We start from the raw sequence: 21,779 nt of genomic DNA on the forward strand, positions 1-21,779 counted from the left end.
TAATTCGTTCGAGTTGCATATTGACTCTTAATTGGCCGGTTATTGAGTCTTTGTAAAGTTTACATTTCAATAAAAATTTAAACTTTATTGTGCTCTTTCGTTAAGACGTCAGAACATTCTCTACTGATATATTCGCCTTTTTTACAAGATGTGGCGCCCTCTGGGGAGTGGCGAAAATTCGTCTGCTGCTGGTTGAGTACACACGCACGCGGGAAAGACGGGAGGTGCGATTCGGTTCCACAATCAGCAAGATGCGCCTGCAAAGTGGCGTGTAAAACGGCGCAGCAACAGGGACAAGAGAGAAGACGCCTGTCCCGTCGTCTTCTTCTCTCTTGTCCCTGTAGCTGCGCTGTTTTCTTCAAGAAAGTGGCGTGTGCTTCACAGCTGCCGCCATCTGTCGCATGCGCCTGCCACTACATGAAGTGGGCATGCGCAGTAGGAGCTTGAGGTTTTGTTCTATAGCCAGTGGAGCTGCGGAAGAGCCACGCATGCGCAGAGAGGCCTTCTGACAAAGGCATCTAACCTCTAAGTTGGATGCCTTTACTTAACTATAATTTTTTTTTGTTGTTCATGAAATAAGGACTCACCTCAACTAGCAACTACTTTGCAGTTAAGCCCCCTGCTTTCTGCCACAATCAGATTGTGTCAATGGCTCCAAAATTCTTTTCGAAATCTGCCATTATTAGCACCTCACCACTAATGCGGTATGCAACGGATTTAATAGCGAGTATTACTCCATGGACATGGTATGCCGTCTCCACCATCTTGTTACTTGCTGCTTTCAGTGTGCTTGCACCGAGGGTATTTGGTGTAAAATTTGGTTATTCTGCGAAAGCTGCGCACGCGTTGTCGCTTTCATGGAAGCTTAAGAGCGTAATGTTGTAATGCGTGCGTGATGTTCCAGAATGGTTAGAATCTATGGCGGACTTAGTTTTCTATTGTTTTTTGCCCAAATAAATAATTTTATAATATGCTGATAACGTATTCGCGTGACGATGTAGGATTTGCCACTCAGCATATTGAGTGAAGCGACTCAATGCGCTTTTAATTTCCTGTCGAGAGAACGCATCAAGCGAGCTCAATAGAGCCTCATTTAAATTGTATTGTTTCAATTTGAACGTGGTGTCCAATTTGTTATGGTAACTCTATAGAAAACCTCGATACCGAGTTTATTTTTTACAGAACGGTTCTGCTCAGCATATTGAATTAAACATCAATTTAGACCCACGAAGTATTTCTTTAAGGGCTCCCCTAAGAGCATAATCCTTATCGACGAACTGACTGATCATATTTTACACGGATGTAATCATGATACATGTGATGAAGATGAATTTTCAGGCTAAATAAAAACAGCCACAAAACTACTAGCTTATCTAAGCAACTTATCTAGGCGTGCTTAGAAATCCCGCATTTTCATAGTTAAGCATTCCAGAGTGAAATTCTTCTCGGTATACGCGCTGAAATAGAACTGAGAAACGTTTTTGTAAGTAGTTTGCAACCACGGTTTTTCAACGCACGAATGTTCCTTTCCTTTCAGTGTGCATTTGGCATTCATTATGTATACTTGTTTCAGAGCACTAACAAATCTAGATAATCCTGCGGACTTGGAGAACTAACCACGAACCATGAGCATAGAACTCAAGAGCAAAGAGGTGCTCGTTATGGCATACATTACAGAAGACAACAGGCACCGGAACCAAGGAGCATAAGGGATGTCTTTTTTTATTTGTAGTTTTGCATCAAAGGGATATTTATAGAAGCACACGAAAAAATAACCACAAGCCGCCGGTGGGATACGAGCCCACGACCTCAGAGTTTCGCGTCCGGTGCTCTACCAACTCAGATATGGCGACGGCTGTCCAATGTGCTGCTTTCGGGGAGGAGGAGGAAAGAGACATTAATGAATACAAGAGACGCTGCTTCCGGGGCTATTCATGTGTAGTGCAAGCGAAACTTCAGAGTATTCGCCAGCGCCACCCTTGTCCATAGCGGCGAACGTAGTACGTCCTGTATTACCGCGAGTGCCGCGTAGAAACGTGGTGGAACGTTGAGGAAGGTAGCTGTGCGATAACCCTCGTGCTACATATGGAATCAAGACTGTCAGGTTCTAGGCTCTCGTTGAAATATTAGGCATACAACTGATGGGAAAAGAGGTGCTCGTTATGGCAGACATGAAGGAAGCCAACAGCGACAGATACCTAAGAGAATAGGGGTGTCTTTTTTTCTTTGATTTCTAGTTTTATCATCAATGTGAGATTTAAAAAGTCAGATGTAAAACAATCACAAGCCGCAAATGGGATCCGAACCCACGCCCTCTGAATTCAGAGTCCGCTGTTCTACCAACTGAGCTATGGTGACTTTTTTTTTCGTTCATGGTATTATTCTACATGGCTATGTACAGAAAGGATTATATATATATATATATATATATATATATATGCATATATAGTAAGAACGTAGACCAACGTTTGAAACGCTTGAAACAATTTATTGACGTTTCGACCGTAGAACGGCCTTCGTCAGAATGTCTGGATCGAAAGGGATGGCACAATATATATATGTAGGTAAGAACAACGCACAGGATAATGGACCCAAAAAAATTCGATAAAAAAGGCATCAGGCGCATGGTTACAAAACGATAAATGAATTTCAGTGTCAATCACAAGACGATAAATGAACCACAATACACAACAGCTACTTCGCAAATTTTGTCTATCTGCTGTGTTAGCTACATATAATGAACATGATAATGTAATTTGCTTATAATCAGTCCTAAGATAACAAGTCACCATCTTGAACAGCGAGAATGAAGAAGGAAGAAGTTATATGATCAACGAAACACATGGAGGCGATGAACAGCATAATCAGTAGAAGAATATCGCCGAGCGGCTATTGTTGTAGACGCCCTATTTTTCGCGAGACATTCAGTGACTAAGTGCTGTGTGTTACTCTGTTTTTAGAGCGCAGCTCTTTGGCGTCCGTTCCTGGGTTTCGCGTCGTCGTCGGCGTCGGCCTCGTAACCAGCTCCGCCCCCAATGTCACGCTTTTCAATTGGTCGAAATGCTCGTGACGTCACAGTGCGCGAATTTCAAATGGGGCCAATTGTACTTTGGCTAGTAACCATGCAACCAATCAAAGGGATCGTATAGTGATGCTGCAACTAAGTTGGACTGAGTTTAGTTAATCGCTTAATTAATCAATTAGCCTAATTAATATAGAGGAGAATGAAGAGGTCAGAAGAAAAGAAAAGAAAGACGCGCGCCGCAGCGACAACAGCGTCCGCGGAAGGAGACGCTGCTGAAAAAAAAACAGATAAGTACGAAGCCGTGTTCCCTCCACCACCACGCACTTCCCCACTCATTAAGACGTTGCTCGTTTCATATACGTTGTGTCGAACATCCTAGACAGTTCCAACAATTGACAGGTTAATGACAGAACACGATGGATAGAAATACAATAATATAAATATGAAATAGCCTAATTAACCTTTCTAGTTAGACCGCATAAATCAATAAAACCGAGAACGAAATTGGTCGAGTTGGGGAATCGAACCAGGGTCTCCGGAGTGCGATACGAGCACGCTAGCCACTCCGTAATACCAGCTGAATGGTTTGGAATGAACAAAGGCGCGTCTAGCTAATACGGCGTCTTCGTTCACTCCCATCTTCCCCCTTTCCCTTACGGCGAGGTGCAGGTGTCCACCCAGATATGCGAGAGAGATACATTTCCTTTCCTCAAAAAATAAATTTACCGTCCAGCAAGGCGTACAGCCGAATTGGCGATGGCATTCTGTGGACTCCCTGGCAGCGTTGCAAGACGCTGTCGCGTTCCACTCTTACAGGCGAAGCTTAACATGTTAACCACACATCAGTAACACACGCAGACAGCCAATGGACGCGTCATTCGCTGGCAGCACTTGATTCATCATTCACAACCACATTCTTAACGTACGCTCCCTTGCCGCACATGCCAAGGACGTACACCACGATCACATTCTGCGCCATTCCTCTGTACTTTGCTTTGCTGAAACCTGGATGGATCCCGAAGAGCCTCTCGAAATCATAGATTTCCTATACTGCTGTGGTGCTCGCAGAGACCACAACAGAGCGGCCGGAGTCGCTATCTACTTGCGCACAGGTCTCTCTGCAATACCAGTCGAAATGTTTGGCACGTCACATGAAGTTGGCGAACTGTGCGCCGCAAAGTTGCCCAACGGCTTGCTGGTAGTAGCTGCCTACTTCGCCCCTACCGCACTCACGAAAGACGTCGTGCACTTCCTGCAACTCGCATTAACCGTCCATCGATCCACACCGATGTTAGTAGTGGGGGACTTTAATGTTGACATAAAGACAAACAGCAATTTCCTAACACTTATGCGCGAGAACATCCCGTTCCTCTCGCTCGTAACGCGTCCCACGGCTGTGACAACCTCGCGAGGCACTTGTATAGATCTCGTCTTTGAGAATCAAGCATTGGTGTACCAAGTCGAACATATATCAGTCTATTTATCCGACCACAAAGCTTCCTTCATGACTGTCAAGAACTGTTAGTGGAGTCTTTGTTAAAGGAATACGTGTGAAAAATGAAAAAAAAATTCTGTGATAGCGCATACATGTGTTGCTCGATTTCTTTGCCTCAATCTATCGAAAAGGTGAAACAGCTTATTTGCTGCGCTCAAATTTCGCATTAGGAAGTAACGTAATCGTCGGTAAGTTTTTTTTTTTTATCTTTCTCCCTATTTTCTTGTTAAAGCATCGGGCCGATGCTCTTTCCGAGAGGGAGGGTAATGCCGCGTCTACAACAATAGCCGCTCGGCGGCTGTTCGGCACGCAGCTCGTGCGCCACGTTGTTCGCTGCTGAAGAAGACGAAACCGGACGTTCCATCCTGGCCGTCTCGGTGTGCGCTGGCATCATCTCGGTGTTGGCGTTCCTCTGCCGTCTGGACGCGGCGCTACTTGTACCAACTGCTACGTGACAATATCTACTACTAAATCTAGAAAACAAATTGATGACGAACCAGAATACACTGACCTAAAAGTGAAATATTTGGGCATTAAGAGGGTATGGAACTCAATTTTCCTGTGCTTTCATTGATTTATTTATTTATTTGTTTATTTGCGAATACTACAGAGTCGGCTGACTCCAAGCAGGAGTGGACACAAAAAAAAACAAATACAAGAATCAAGAATACAAAAATACAAGAATACAAGAATACAAGAATACAACGAATACAAGAAACAATACAAGTACAACTTCACCCCCGCATTTTCAGGTTTTTAACGAACTCTTGCGCACTGGGACTGTCGACAATATTCCTTGGTAATTTATTCCAAGCGTGTATGGTTCTCGGAAAAAATGAATACTTAAAGGTATCGTTTAGGGGGCTATATTCATGAATCATTTTCCCGTTATCAAAACGCGAGCTTGTGCGTAGTGTGTGAGGGGTAATGAAATTATGATTGTTGATGTCTATTATATTGTTATATATTAAATACAAGTATTTTAATCTGCATTCGGAACGCCTCACTCGTAGTGTCTCGAGACCAAGATAATCAATCATTTCTGTCACGCTGTCAGTGCGTTTATATTTATTGCAAATGAATCTGGCCGCGGTTCTTTGAACTCTTTCTAATTTGGAAATATTTTTCTTTGTATAAGGGTCCCACAGACACGAGGCATACTCCAGACATGGCCGGACCAACGCTTTATAGGCTGCTAGTTTCACGTGCATGGGGGCTTTGGAAAGCTTGCGTCTAATAAACCAGAGAGATTTAAAGGCTTTGGTGCAGACTGTATTAATATGAAAATCCCAACTCAGATTGTGTGTAATAGTAACTCCGAGGTATTTAACAGACGGTGATTCCTTAAGTGCAGTGCCATTTACAGAATAAGAATGTTGTAAAACGGTTTTGTTCCTGGATATGCGGAGGACTAAGCACTTATCAGCATTTAAAAACATGTTCCAATTTGCGCACCAACCTGAAACGTCAGCAAGGGCTTTGTTAAGTTTAACTTGGTCAGTTGCACATTTAACAGAGGTGTAAAGAACGCAGTCATCTGCGAAAAGCTTTATCTTAACATCACTGTGTATGACTTTCACGATATCATTAACATAAATAAGGAATAAAATCGGCCCCAGAACCGAGCCTTGTGGTACCCCTGATGTCACCTGCAGTGCCTCCGAGCAGTACTTGTCAACTTGGACGTACTGATACCTGTTTTCTAGGTAAGCCCTAATGAACTCGATAAGTCTGCTATTTATTCCCATGTCGTAAAGTTTCTGTAATAATTTATTATGTGGCACTTTATCAAATGCTTTCGCATAGTCTAAAAATATAGCATCAATCTGTTCTTTGTTATTAATCGCGAGTGAAAAATCATGGCATGCACTAAGGAGCTGCGTTACAGTCGACAAACCACGCCGAAACCCGTGCTGTGCGTCTGATAACAGTTTGTTTTCTTCAAGAAATACGGTCAAGTGTCGGCAGATTATATGTTCCAATATTTTGCAACTAGTTGAGGTCAAGGAAATAGGACGGTAATTGGATACACTCAGGCGATCAGTTGACTTGAATATGGGAATGATACGAGCACCCCTCCAGTCTGCCGGAAGAGAACACTGTGCTAGTGCCGCGTTAAAAATGAGGAACAAGTAATGTGAAATTCATTCCGCGTAACGGTGCAGGAAGACTAGGAATGTTATCGGGGCCGCGCGATTTTTTAGCGTCAAGGTTAAGGAGCAAGTTTAAAATACCTTCCCGACTCACAATGACATCAGGCATAGAAGAAAAATACCCAGCAGGCTCGGTAACAAGATGACTATCCTTCTGGGCGTATACGGATTGAAAGTACCTGTTAAATTCATCGGCAACTGGTTTTGCCTCGGAGACTGGGCAGCCGTCAACCATCAACGAAATACTATTGGATTTGGTGCCACCTATATACCTCCAAAATTTCCCTGCTGCTTCTTTCATGAAATTGCCTAAAGTTGTAGTGAAGAAAGTGTCCTTAGCCTTTTTGACTTCAGTTTTCAGCGCTGCGCTTAGAGTGTTAATAGCAGGGTCTCGAGACCGACCTGATCGTCTCATTCTCTTAAGCTTTCTTTTCATGTGTATGATCTGTCTCGTAACCCAGGGGTTTTGTTTCTTTTTCTTAATCCTGTCAGGAACAAACATGGCAATACAATGAAGACAAATTTGCTTGAATTTACACCACAAAACATTCACATCTACGTCAACATTAAAACCGTCCAAATTCATTTCTAAACAGTCCAGGATGCTCTCATCGTCTGCCCTGCTGAAATCTTTCACAACAATCGCAGGCTTGCTTTTGCCACAAAACTTTTCAAAGGAAAAGGTGCCAAATACTAAATTGTGATCAGAGAGCCCGTTCATGACATCAACAGTGTCACATTTGACAGCGGAACTTATAAACAATAAATCAAGAATATGCCTAGTGGTTGCAGTTATTCTGGTAGGGTCAGTAACAATTTGAGCTAGACCACATGAAAATGCAGTGTTCAAAAGAATCTCTGAGTGCCTAACATTCATGCCCATCGTATTCATGGTTGACCAACCGATGTTCGGCAAATTGAAATCCCCAGCTAAGAAAAACTTTACGTGCTCACCCCGGAAACGCTGTACATAATCGTAGAGTTGCTCGAGAAATGCAAGATCTGCCGTAGGAGGGCGGTATACAACACCGAGAGCTATAGAGTTACCGTAAAAATCAATTTTACAAAAGATGCTTTCGTGTTTAGGAATAGCTGGTAAAATTGTCACATTAATGTTTTCCTTAACTACAATAGCAACTCCACCCCCTCGGGATTGCCTGTCACATCTAAATATCTTATACGATGGGGGGATGATTTCATTATCGAGCACACCGGCATGCAACCAGGTCTCCGTCAGCAGCGTGACATGCGGGTCAAGGTCATAGAGCAGCGCTTCAAATCCGACACTTTTATTCACAATACTCTGCACATTTAAAGAAAGTAACCTTAGTTGACAAGTGTTATTTCCTGGTCATTTGGGTGCACCGTTTGCGGCCATTCGCCGGGTTCTCACTCGATTATTTTGAGGCAAAGCCTGGTTTTCGTTATCTTGTGCAATGCGGTCGTCTGAATCTGCACCGGGCCCCACAAGCTCCCGTCTTTCGTTTTTTTCCTCATCCCACACGTACGTCACCTTGTTGAGAACTAGCTTATCGTACTTCAGATACGCTTTATCTTCAGGCGTGAGACTGTCTTTAACGGACGACCATAGCTGCTTTCTTATTTTTTGGATTCTGAATGAATAATCCTCCGACAACGAATAATCAGTGCCCTTTAGCTTCTTTGCATTTCTCAGGAGCTCCATTTTTTCATTGAAATCAAAAAACCGCATTATCACTGGGCGCGTTTTGTCTGGCCCCCTTCTTCCCAATCTGTGTATGCGCTCAAGACTGTTTACTTTTATTCCCAGTTTCGTTTCAAATATTTCTGTAAAAACAACATCCCTGAGCGATACCACAGTTTCGGATGCAGATTCAGCGATTCCGTAAACGATTAAGTTATTGCGCCGATTTCTGTTCTCAAGATCATCGATTTTTTTTAGTAGAAATGAAATTCAGTCTGCTCATTGAACTTCGAAACCCGACGCTCACATTCTTCCACCCTTTTTACGGTCTCTGAAAACGACAGCAGCTTCTGCTCAATAGAAGCGAGCCTTCTGTTAGTTTCAGCAACATGACTTTCCAAGCTTTCCCGTATAGTCTTAAGCTCATTTGACGCCTCCTGTTGACTGGCAAGAATAGCTGCCAGCTGTTCAGAAACCGCAGGGCCAGGGCCTGGGTTTATTTCTACATCCCCACTTAACAGAAGAACAAGAAAGCACAAAGATTCAAAACAACTCGCGACACATTCACACAACACCCTTGGGCAAGGGACTACAACCAGACACAAGGAATCGCTTTTAAAGTCGTGACTGCTTGATTTTCTACTAACCTGCGCAAAAAAGACGACCCAGGTTAGCCGCGTCTGCATTCTTTGGTTGGTCCCTTGCCCACTGATGAAAAAAGCTTGAGGGGCGGTGCCGGACGGCTCGGGTGATGACGATGTTGCTCCGATGTACCTTTGCAGAACAGGAAAATGTCCGAAATTCGAGGCATTTCTTCCAGCCCGCAAGCTATCACTGCCGTCGAGCGACACAACTTGTACTTGATGAAGCTTGAAGATTAGTGATGGATTGCCAATGTGGAATTCTTGAAATGTCACCGGCTCATTGCACGCAGCAAGAACCTGCGCAAAAAAGACGACCCAGGTTAGCCGCGTCTGCATTCTTTGGTTGGTCCCTTGCCCACTGATGAAAAAAGCTTGAGGGGCGGTGCCGGACGGCTCGGGTGATTACGATGTTGCTCCGATGTACCTTTGCAGAACAGGAAAATGTCCGAAATTCGAGGCATTTCTTCCAGCCCGCAAGCTATCACTGCCGTCGAGCGACACAACTTGTACTTGATGAAGCTTGAAGATTAGTGATGGATTGCCAATGTGGAATTCTTGAAATGTCACCGGCTCATTGCACGCAGCAAGAACCTGCGCAAAAAAGACGACCCAGGTTATCCGCGTCTGCATTCTTTGGTTGGTCCCTTGCCCATTTAAACCGAAAGACACTGTATTGAACTTATAGATAAGGTAAGACTCCCTAATTTCCCGGTCATGATTAGTTTTAAAGCCTGATTCCAGAATGGTAGCAGAAATCTGATCAAATGAGTGGCCGGTGAGTTGGACATGCCTTGATAGCGGTAAGTTCGGTAGGGCTTGAACGTGGGCTTTGTGGTTGTTGAAGCGTAATCTAAAGGGGGTTTCAGTCTGACCTATATATTGCAAATTACATACGGTACACTGCAGCAGGTAGATGACATCTGCAGTATCGGAGTTGAAATCACCGCGAATGCTTAAACGAAAGAGTGAACCGGTGCTATTGACGCTACAAGATGTGGTGATGTGCAGACATACTTTACAGCGACTCTTGTTACATGGATGGCAGCCTACGGGTTCGGGGGAATTTGACTTTGACGATGTTAGTATATCGCGTAGGTTTTTTGACCTTCTGTAAATTACTTTGGGTGGCTCTAAAAATATGTTCTTTAGGCGATCACTTTGCATAAGAATGTTATAGTGCTTATTTAGGATTGTTGAAATTTTTGGAGCAGATGCAGAATGGGTCAATACAAGGTTGGTATGAAAGTGCTGAACTGTTGGTTTATCTTTGGCAAGTAGACTCGTTCGGTGTAGTGTATCAGCACGCTTAATGACGTCATCTATCAGTTGTGGTGGGTAATTCTGCTTAGTCAGCGAGTTACGAAGTGTAGCGCAGTTGCGTTCAAAATCAGATTGTTCCGAGCAGATGCGTTTGAAGCGGACCACTTGACTGTAGGGGATGCTGGTTTTAACATGCTTGACATGGCTACTGTCAAAGTGCAGATACTGTTGGCGGTCAGTAGGTTTACGATACACTGTTGTAATTAAGCGCTCTTCGTTTAGTGAGACTTTGACGTCAAGAAAATTGATTGTAGATCTAGAATACGTATGAGAAAATGATGGTGACTTGTTATCTTAGGACTGATTATAAGCAAACTACATTATCATGTTCATTATATGTAGCTAACACAGCAGATAGACAAAATTTGCAAAGTAGCTGTTGTGTATTGTGGTTCATTTATCGTCTTGTGATTGACACTGTGATTCATTTATCGTTTTGTAACCATGCACCTGATGCTCTCCTTATCGAATTTTTTTGGGTCCATTATCCTGTGCGTTGTTCTTACCTACATATATTGTGCCATCCCTTTCGATCCAGACATTCTGACGAAGGCCGTTCCACGGTCGAAACGTCAATAAATTGTTTCAAGCGTTTCAAACGTTGCTCTACGTTCTTACTACTACATACCGTGCCAAGCTTTTCCCTTTTTTTGCATTATATATATATATATATATATATATAGAGAGAGAGAGAGAGAGAGAGAGAGGGAGAGAGAGCGTGTGTGCGTGCACAAAAACTATTTACAGAGCACTTAGGTAGGCGCTACGTGGCAAAAACTTGATAGAGAACACAACAGAAATAAAAGGCCGACAAGGATACACAGCCCATCAGGAGAGGAAACCAATCCAGTAAAAAGTCCGGTTCTTCGTAAATGTCCGTTACCTGCAGCAACATTCGGCTAAAATGAATTCTGGGCGAAGCGAAACAACAGGTTTAACGTTGCGGTCTTACATGCGCGTTTTCCAATGGCTATAAGTCCAATCAGAAGAATCGTATCATAGGGTTTCGAGTCAGGTTGGGAAACAATAAGGTAGCGCACACTGTAGGAATTTAGAAGAAAATCTTTCTATAGCGTCCTCTGCAGCACACCCCAAAACAAAATCGCGTCTTTGCAGTCTATAAAACAATGTTAAATTGTGTCAGGCACATTGCACAAGCGGCAGTTTACAGAAGACACAAAAATGTTTTTCCTATCTAGCCACGTGTTGACAGATAGAGTTGCGGTGCGTAATTTATAGAAAAATGTTTTGGTGCAAGGAGAAATTGGCATTTTACGCACTCGCTTTAGAACATTATGACCCATGAGCCCAAAGTAACCCAAAGTAGTGAGTAGACAGAATGATAAAGTGAGGATGGGAATAGAGTCGTTATGAAATCCTTGAACAGATTTTTGCGCAAAACAGAAAATAACTCATTTGAAAACCGAACTGTAAAAAACCGCACGGAGGCATAAGCTACCTACATAAAGTCTAGTAAACAGGGACGCTCAGTAAAATAGGAAGAAAATACTAAGTTCGGAAGTAGAGTCATGAAGTTAACCTGCAAGAATCCTCAAATAATCGGATGGGAACAATCACGAAAAAAGCAGAAACGGGCAACCAACTGTCTCACATGCAGGTGCTCACCCTAGGCCCAGTCCACCTGCACGTAAAGGCCTGAAAACGCCTGAAAACGCCGCATGGGCTCAAATTTGGAAGACCAAATAAACGTCGCGAATATACGATGGAAACGGTGTATGTAATGTCTGGCGGAGTGAAGGACCTCGAGTACGTAATAGATTGCTGTTGCCAGAAATGTGTTGCAAGCCTGGGCTCGACCAAAAATTGAAAGCCGATGCGGTTCAAAAGTCTGAGCATAACGCTCAACGGGCGGAACTCGCGCTCTCCAGTAATGCGAACTTGATTTAAAGGCATGAAGTGGAACGTCAAGATATTTAGGAGCAACACAAGACCTTTCTATTCCAGCATACGGGGGGGGGGGGGGGGCAGGGGGGGGGGGCAGGGGGGAGTTCCGCTCCATGAACCAAACCATAGGGCAGAACTTTTCGAGTGAATCATTTGAGCACCAGAAACGATGCCAAACCGATCTATCATGGTCAACATATCATCAATGCTGGGCTTGTCAGTGCAGAAAAATGCAAGATCGTCAGCATATGCTAGCAATTTGACTCCATTACCCAAAACAGGGAACCCATGGAGGTTGTTGCTATGCAAAACACTCAAACAAAGCGGTTCCAGGTAAAGAGCAAAAAGGAGAGGAGACATCGGATATTCTTGCTTCACGGAAGAGCGCATTTGCACGGGGTTCGAGAGTTGTCCATTAATAATTAATCTTGTTCAACAGTTGTGGTTAGAAAGTAGGCCCCACGTTTGCTCGCTCTAGAAGTGAAAAAAGAAATGAATGGCGAACACGGCCAACTGCTTTCGCAAGGTTGATCTGAAGCAGAGCAAGCTGTTTATGAGAGCTGGAGGAATATTCAAGAATTGTACGCGCAGTGTGAACAATACTATTGAAGTACACCGTTTCATATCATAGTGTGACGTCGACTATAGAATGTTATCGAAGAACTTTTCTTTCTGTTTGCAGATCGCGGCACTGGGCTTAACAGGCTTGCATCCATCACGTAATATTCAAGGCCGCATTATCCAAACTAATATGCAGCTTGCAGGTTCGGGTTTGGAGTCATTAACAGATGAGGCCGGGCAGGTTACTTCAATTCATACTGATCTTGCGAAGGCCTTAGATAAGGCGCGGCATGGCTTTTGTCGCTTTGGAGCGGAAAAACAATGGGGAAATATTGCTTGATGACATAAGTCCTGTGCAAGGTTGATCGTGCATAACGAAATTAAAAAAAAAGACGATTCTACTAAAGACATCTGTCCGGCAGGGTTGGCCACTAACGGCTCTTTATTTCGCTTTATATCTTTTTTTTCAATTCAATTCAATTCATTTTATTTCGGACAACAATACATGGTGTCCGCGGGGAGAGGCTAAAGGAGACTATAGTGTCTCCTGACGAGGTCTAACACCCGCTTTACACTTCGCTGCAGATGGTGCAGAGTGACATATCAGTGAGAACAGTGGTACATAAAACACAGTGGAGGTTGAAACCTTATGCCTTACTATTATTAGATCCGCATATATTCCATGATTTCACTTGATCAGTTTGAAACGAAGATTGTAGCCCATACAGATGACGCCACCTTCTGTTCAGATAAAATTTTTGTGCTTGAAGATTTCAATTTGAATGCAGAGTTCTGTACCGGGAGCGGCACTATATTTTGATAAATCTAAGAGGTTGTGCTTGGGTTCCAGATTTACACGGAAATGCATGCACAATCTGTTAGGGCAAAAGGGCTAAGAGATACCGGGATAATGAAACAGGGCATTATGGGAGCACGACAAATACAAAGTACTGAGAGGTATTTGGAAAGAAATAATGGTGCCACGGCTTACTTTCGTGAATGCGGTTTTGTGCCTAACGGCAGAAGTTCAATCGAGGCTATGAATCAGAGAGCTTTTGGAAGATTAGCACTAGGTGCCCCCGGCAAAACCACAAATGAGGCAGTACAGGGGGGTATGAACCAGGTATCGTTGGAAGAACGGCAAGCTCAGAGTAAAATGTCCCGTGAAGAATGCATGTGGAAACTGAGCGATAACAGGTAGGCAGCTACTGTATATAAATACTTATGGAGAAAAAGCGCAGGCTCGCAGTGGCGGAAATCGGGTGGGAAACAAACAAGTAGAGTACAGGACATGAAGATGTAGAGACTTCGAAACTACAGGTAAAAAACTGAGAAGGTAAAAACTGCAATAACTGAATTGAAAGGAGCAGGATATGGAGCTACAGGCAAATTGGAAAAGAAAGATCAGGACAGAATTTTTATATGATAGCTCAAGTAGCAGTGCCCTACTCTTTAAAGATAGGTCAGTGTGTCTTTGAGCGCAGCTACAGAAAGAAATTTGACCAAGAAGATGACACATATGTGTGTGGTAAATCTGTATAAACAACTGAACATCTTATGTAGAATATGGCGGTATACAGCCGAGGACGATGCAGGCAGAGTCACTCTCCGTGAGGCCCTAGGGTTTAGATATAACAGTGGTCACGTCAATGATGTTACGGTAGAAGTTAGCAAAAATTGATAGGGGCTTAAAGGGGAACTGCAGCACTTTTTTGAGAATTTCGCGATATTCAAGGATTCAAATCTATTTAGGCTGTAGATAAAGCATGCCAAGTGTTTTTGCACTAGCATTTAAAATAGTGACGTAATCGACGATTGAATTTTGCGCTTCTCCTCAATGCACCGTAGGAGTGCAGAGAAATTTAGCGTGACGTCATGGAAGGTATGATTTCAAATTGCCGCTGTCGTCAGCCACACCCTGCCCCGACTCGTTAGACGCTGCCAAACAACTCTCGGCAGGGTTTCCCTTCAGTGGCGTTGGTTTTTTTCCTTCGAAGCAGGCGTTTCTGCGTTGGAAATGTGCCGATACCTTCGATGACGTCATCATGCGCCCCCTCACTTGGCGTTGTGCGTTGCGGAGAAGCTTGAAGGGCGTCCGGATTTTAATCGGCGATTACTTCACTATTCCAAGTGCTAGCCCAAAAAGACTTCGCATGCTTTACCTGAATGTTTCACACAATCGACCCTCTTAAGCGCGTCGATTTCCAGAACATATGCAGTTTCCCTTTAACGTAGTTAAACCGAGTAGACCTGCGAAAGCAGGTGTTCATTCTCCAATTGGAAGGGGCACTTAAACTCCGCCTTATGGGTGTGGCACGACATCTTTAATGGGTTAATGCCCATGTATGCTGAATTCGTAATTCCTACTCATAGATGGCGGCGAGTACTCATATATCTGTACCAGCGCAGTGGCGCAGCGGTTAACCGATGCCCGAGCAACCTCTCGCGCAGATGGCACGACGGTCGTCCGAACTCACCCGAGCTTACCCGAGTAACTCGTGTAAGCTCGGGTTGCTAGGCAACGGCACAAGATCGTTTGGTAGCCGCACCGCCACGAGCATACGCGACGATCCGAGCTGGGCTCCAGTAGTGTTGCTTTCGCAACGAAACCGACTGGAAGATCGGTGGTTCAAAAGGAGCGAGGTGACATAACGTTAGAAGTGCAGGAATAGAAATTGTGTTTAAAAAAAATAGTGCATTGATAGACCGATCAGTTACACCGTGAAAGAAATGTAAAGAAAATAAAGGTGAACATGGTGGCTACTGCCACCACTCCATTTCAAAGGGGATGCTCTTATCTTCTATCCATCCTTTCAGACTGACTACATAAAAAACCTGCCAGATCGACGAGCCGTGCGCCTGCGCGACCCGCGTGTACGACTGAACCGGTCTGCGCATATGCGCCGTTGAAGAGGAGCAGAAAGCATCAGCAGCGAAAGGATTACGACCGCGTGCTGGCGATGTCTAGAATATGGGACAACATTGTCTCAAAGATTATAAAGTGCGTACCCGCGAAGCTAAGCTGCCAGACGTGACAGACCGGCAAACCTGGAGAGTGCCACTAATCCTTGTAGCACCAGCTCCCACTCAACTCGTTCAGTTTTGAATGTCTGGTCAGCGGAACGATTTCGCTGACGTCGCGAGTAGAAGTACTACTAGTAATCTATTTTGTTACATTTGAAATGATTTGTAATTCGTCGTGCCCTAGGGCGGGGAGCCCTTCACAGGGCTCCTGTGGCCTTGGCTGTCGAGCGGGCCCTGTTAACCAGTTGTCGGTGGTCGTCCAGGCTGTAGAAATTAGCGGTACCATTACCACGCTTGGACCGATTAAATTTGTACATTTCTGCCCAGAATTGGAGTGAAATGCTTAGTACCGTTTCCTTCCTCCTCTTCTGTATTAATCAGTAAAATCATGTGTATAGGCTGAAGTAGAGCCGAAATCCGCACTATCTTTCAAACGAGCAAGGCAATTTTTTCGAAGGGGAAACCCTTTAATGGCTTATACTGTCGTACGTTAACAAAGCATGTCACATGCGTTTAGCTCGGGAACTAAAAAATATAGAAGAAAACCAATGGTGCTTCAGATAGAGGAGGGACAAATGAACCTATAAGCCAAGTTTGATGATTGCAAATTAATTAGTTAATTATTACAAGCAAAAATGTCGAAATTACGTCGAAATAGCGTAAACGCCGATATAGCCGCAAGAACGGTCTGACGTTACATCCACCGGAAGTCGTCACGGCATAGTGAAAATTGTCACAGAATGGTCGGAAAAATGTCGGATTTGTGTCAAATTAGATGGGAAAATGTGTAATTAAGCGCAATTAACAAATAAGATCTTCGAAAGATGCATAATTTGGGTATCGATATAGCCACGGGAACGGTGTGACGTCACATCCACCGGAAGTCGACACGGCATAGTTTCCTACACAATACGCAGACGAATGTCCGTGGTGTCAGGGCAAACCTACACTAGAGCATGTCCCATGGACGTGCCCTAAGGGAGACTTAGAGCCCAGAATAGACCACCCGAGTGTGATGCAGTGGGAGCACTTCCTGGCCAGCGAGGACGAGGAAGCGCAACGATTTCTCGTGCGCCGAGCCACGATGGCAGCAGTCAAGTGCGGAATCCTGGACCAAGGATTGACCACTGCGCCCAGTGACCCGTAAGGGTCAAGAACACTCGAAATTTATTAACAATAAAGTTTTTTCCATCCATCCATCCATCCTCGGCTTTCACCTCTCAACACTTAGTTGCCAAAGTGTCCTCGCAATTTTCAGTGTATTTCCGAGTTTACTTCTCTTGTAGTAGATGTTTCCCAAGTTTTCTCGCGAATAGTTACCTAAACTAGCGATTGTTTTGACACTTCGCGCAACGCCAAGTTGGACGCTGGTTGCTCAGGCCAACGACGACGAAGACCGCGTCTGGGCAGCTCGCCCCAGCACGTGCAGTGAACGTGCGCTCAGCGTTCGAAGGAAAAATCTGTTTGCTCAGTCTCACATCGTCGATGAACCAGGAGATTACGCAGCCGCCGCGCTCACGTCTACTACCTTGCGTATCGTTCCTGTCTCATCGCAGGCGCACTTCCGAAGAACGTGCAGCTCCTCCTGTTTTGGTCGCTGCTGCAGGAGTCGCTGTGGTCATCGAACTCCATGGCACCACCTGGTTCGTGCGACATCGAGGCCCCCTCACCAGAGAGGAACGTAAGTTCACACTTCACGGTACTCTTTCACCCGCCGCGGTGGCTCAGTGGTAAGGCGCTCGTCTACCGAGCCGGAGTACCCTGGTTCGAACCCGACCGCGGCGGCCGCATTTCGATGGAGGCGAAGCGCAAGAGGCGCCTGTGTGCTGTGCGATGTCAGTGATACGTTAAAGATCCCCAGGTGGTCGAAATTATTCCGGAGACTGCCACTACGGCACCTCTTTCTTTCTTCTTTCACTCCTACCTTCCTCCCTTTCCTTACGGCGCGGTTCAGGTGTCCGCCGATATATGTGAGACAGATATTGCGCCATTTCCTTTCCTCCAATTTACCACGGTACTCTTTCGTCGTTACGTATGGTCCCACTCTCAGCCTTGGCACCAGGTGCAAGATCTGTTTGATACCTGGGATTTACGACAGCGCACAGTTAACTGTCGTTTCTCGCTTCCGCTTAAAAGCGCGGGCTGTATCTTGAGCATAACCTATGCGGCTAACGCGGATACTGTGTTAGCCGTCCCTCTCTTTTTCACCTATGTTAACTTCACAGTATGGTTCTACAAAGGTGAAGTCGAACTATCTCTGTCTTGCGGTACCCTATCCCATAAACCGCGCAACACCAACGCTGAACTTGGACGAGTGTTTTGTTTTCGCGGACGCTACATGGCGGTTCAAGCAAGCGGACGCGCGTCGCATCGGTTCCGCACATTTTGAGCAAATTCCACCGGACCAAATCATTCTCGCCACCGGATTTTATTCGGAACGGAAAGATATCAAGTGCTGGATCCCCAGGATAGAAATTTCAAGAGGTAGGACCAGTTTTCGGCTTTCTACCGGACTTGAAAGTTATAAAGCGGGCGCCGGCCCGCTAACCCTAACGGGCCACCCAGCTCGACATCGTGAGAGCATGGGCCGCTAACCTTGTCGACGACGCCGACGCCTAGCATCGACGCCGTTTCAAAGACGGACCATATGGCGGGGCCCAGCCAAGACAACGATGTGCCAGCACAATCGTCAAACGTCCTTCTCAATGAATTCCAAGTGATGGATGAAGACGACTTCGGAGACGCCGACTTGGGAAGTGAGGACGAGATCCCGTCCGACTCCTCGTCGAAGCCAGCCGGGTACAACAACGATGCCAGCTGGGAGCTTGTACAATCCAAGCGCCAGAGAAAACTTCAAAGGCGAAAGAAACGCAAAGGCACGGGAACCGGCCCGGACGCCAATCCTCAAGACGGAAAGTTACCGGGTGATGCGACCGGCTGCAACAAGTATGGATCAAGGGAGCAGAGCAGGCCTAGGCGAAGAATGCCGCCACTCCCCAGAAGCGACTACTAGATCATTATTCGACCCAAGAAAGGACTCATGGTGAAGTCCCTCACCACCCACCAAGTAGCGCGCGCAATTGTCATGGCGTGCGGCCAGCAATGTAAGGACGAGGACCTACTTGTAAGGCTTCGCACCGGATCCAATATCATTATCGTTAGCACTCCGCACGAGCAAACGGCTCAGCTAGTGCGGCACATTACCCGTCTCAAATTCGACGGAAAGCCTTATGATGTAAACGCTTACTTGGCAGCACCGGAAGACGTCCTGCGCGGCGTGATCCACGGTGTAGAGCCAGGTACCCCTCCCGAAGAACTTAAAGCACACCTACGGGTCAGAACTCAAGGAGTGACCATACTTCAGGCAAGGATGCTCGGAAAATCCAAGACGGCAGTGCTCACGTTCGACGGCCCAGTCTTGCCGAAATTCGTCATTTATTACGGAGGTGAAGTACCATGCTACCAGTACCGCCCCACTAGGCAAGTGTGTTACGTCTGCTTCCAGCAAGGACACCGTTCCGACGTGTGCCCCACACCGAACATTACTGTGTGCGGACTGTGTGGAGTTTCAAACCCGCCCGCCGACCACGAGTGCGCGCCCAAGTGCATAATCTGTGGCGAGGCACACCGGACCGGATCCAAGGAGTTCCGAGAGAGATTGAAAAAAGCAAGGCCAAAACCCACAGGAGGAAGAGGACGGAGCGACCAACGCGGGCGACCACCCAAGCGATGGCTCAGCTCAGAGGGAGAGACATCGAGGAGCCGATCGAGGTCCAACTCCTTCCCGCCTCTACCACCAGCCGGCCCACAGGAGGGGTAGAAGCAAGAGAAAAAGAAAAAGAAGAAGGTTTCCCAGACAAGCGGCAGCAAGGTGAGCTGGGCTTCTACCACTGCTTCGCACTCGGTAGGAAAGGGTAGTAACATAGACAACACAAACAACAAAGACAGTCGCGTCACAGAACCGAAGGACGCGAACAGCGATGCGCTCAGACGCGAGCTAGAACTCGCTCGAATCAAACAAAACGAGCTCGAACGCAAAGTTGAGGAACTCACAAAAACACTAAAGGACCAACAGCGGGAACTCGACACGACTAGAGCCCTTCCAAAACAACAACCACAGGCATCGAATGAAGGAGACCTCGAAACACGAATGCAACAGATGATGCAGCAGATGATGCAGGATATCACGCAGCAAATCCTATCGCAAATGCAACAGATGCAAGTACAATTCCAAGGGCAGATCGCAGAGATCAGAAGCGCTTTTCGAAAACAAAAACATACCGAAAACATTAGGGAAAAAGCGTACAACCGTCCAGCGCTAACAGCTTTCGCAAGCGAACAAGGCAACAGCAGTGACGCGTAAACATGATCAATACGTATCGGCAAGAACAAGAACACTTAGATATTTGGCAATGGAACTGCAGAGGCTACCGCAAAAAGCAGGCCCTTTTAAAACAATATATAAACACACAACTGACACCTCCTGATGTAATTGCGCTCCAAGAGACTGGAATTAAGCCGACCTTACAAGGGTACGAGGTTTACGAGAGTCAAAACGAAGGTAAAGCGGCCGTCCTAGTCAGCAAAACCATTACCGCCATCAGGCACGATACCATCGCCGACACCGACATCGAGCACGCGCTTGTTGAAATTATTCCGAAAAAGCGACAGGGAAGCAGCACGTTCTTACTTAACGTGTACAGCCCGCCGAGACAAAGAAAAGCCAAACTCTTCGAACTGTTCTATGGAGCGCACAAGCTGGCCAAAAAAATGCACTCATCATCGTAGGAGATTTCAACGCCATGGACAGGAGTTGGGGATACCAGAAACAAGACATCAAGGGAAGAACATTAGTGGAAGTAGCGGAGTACTTTGGCTGCAGTCTAATCACAGATCCTGCGACCCCCACGAGAATCGGAAATAGCGTGAGCACGGACACATGCCCGGACCTCACCTTCGTAAGGAAGAGCAGGGAGTCACAGTGGGAAAACATGATGGAAAATCTAGGCAGCGATCACTTTATCCTCCGGACACGAATAGCATCTGACACCATAAGACGCCAGATTGGACAGGCGAAAATCACTGACTGGAACGCGTTTCGCGGGGCTTGCAACAAATCTGAAGGCGGTATCCAATCACTGGAGGAATGGAGCGGCATGCTGAGAGAAACGCGACAACGATGCACAAAAAGTCTAAGGAGAACGACAGCAACGCCTGAAGTAGACGCCCACCTCCTCAGACTATGGGAAGCGAGACGCAGTCTCACCAAAAGATGGCGGAAGCAAAAACACAACAGGAAACTAAAACTAAAGATAGCAGAAATTACGGCAAAGGCGGAAGAATATGCGATGCAACTCGCGAAACAAAATTGGGAACAACTCAGCGACTCGCTTAGGGGAACTCTAGGCACGGCCAGAACCTGGAATCTCTTAAGAGCACTAATCGATCCGACCAAAATAAAATCAGAAAACAATAAAGCCTTCCACAGGTTCATCCACTCCTTCGAGGGATCAGACATCACCCTACTGGAGAAGGCACGAGAAAAATGTTTCGGCGATCACAACCCCCCGCGATACCAAGGAACGTATCGAGGAGCCGAAAACGAGAAACTCGACCGCCCCATAACTGTGGAAGAGGTTTACGCGGCCATAAGAAACACCACCAGAAACACGGCAGCCGGAGCGGACAGAATCGACAACGCCCTAATCCGCAACCTGAGCGACGACCTCATACAAGAGCTCGTCAGCTTTCTTAACAAACATTGGGAGGCGGAGACGGTTCCCGAAGATTGGAAACACGCCGAAGTAATAATGATACCTAAACCTGGTAAAAAGCTACAAATTGAAAACCTCAGGCCCATATCACTCACGTCGTGCCTTGGCAAACTTTACGAACGGGTGGTAACTTTAAGACTGCAAAATTACATGGAAGACAACGACTGTGTACCACATACCATGTTCGGTTTCAGAGCGAAGCTCTCGACGCAGGA

General features: G+C 45.8%; 1 protein-coding gene across 1 annotated transcript in view; it reads left to right on the forward strand.

The window, feature by feature from the left end:
• Positions 1-17,275: 17,275 nt before the first annotated feature.
• Positions 17,276-21,779, forward strand: part of LOC149345907 (uncharacterized) — a 32,797-nt gene continuing 28,293 nt past the window's right edge. The window contains exon 1 of the mRNA XM_089541220.1: positions 17,276-17,471. Within this exon, the coding sequence (XP_089397346.1) occupies positions 17,276-17,471 (196 nt within the window). The remainder of the gene's footprint in view (positions 17,472-21,779) is intronic.

This window comes from Amblyomma mixtum, chromosome 4, assembly GCF_055824585.1.
Source record: "Amblyomma mixtum isolate Tamu chromosome 4, ASM5582458v1, whole genome shotgun sequence".
Taxonomy (NCBI): Eukaryota; Metazoa; Arthropoda; class Arachnida; order Ixodida; family Ixodidae; genus Amblyomma; species Amblyomma mixtum.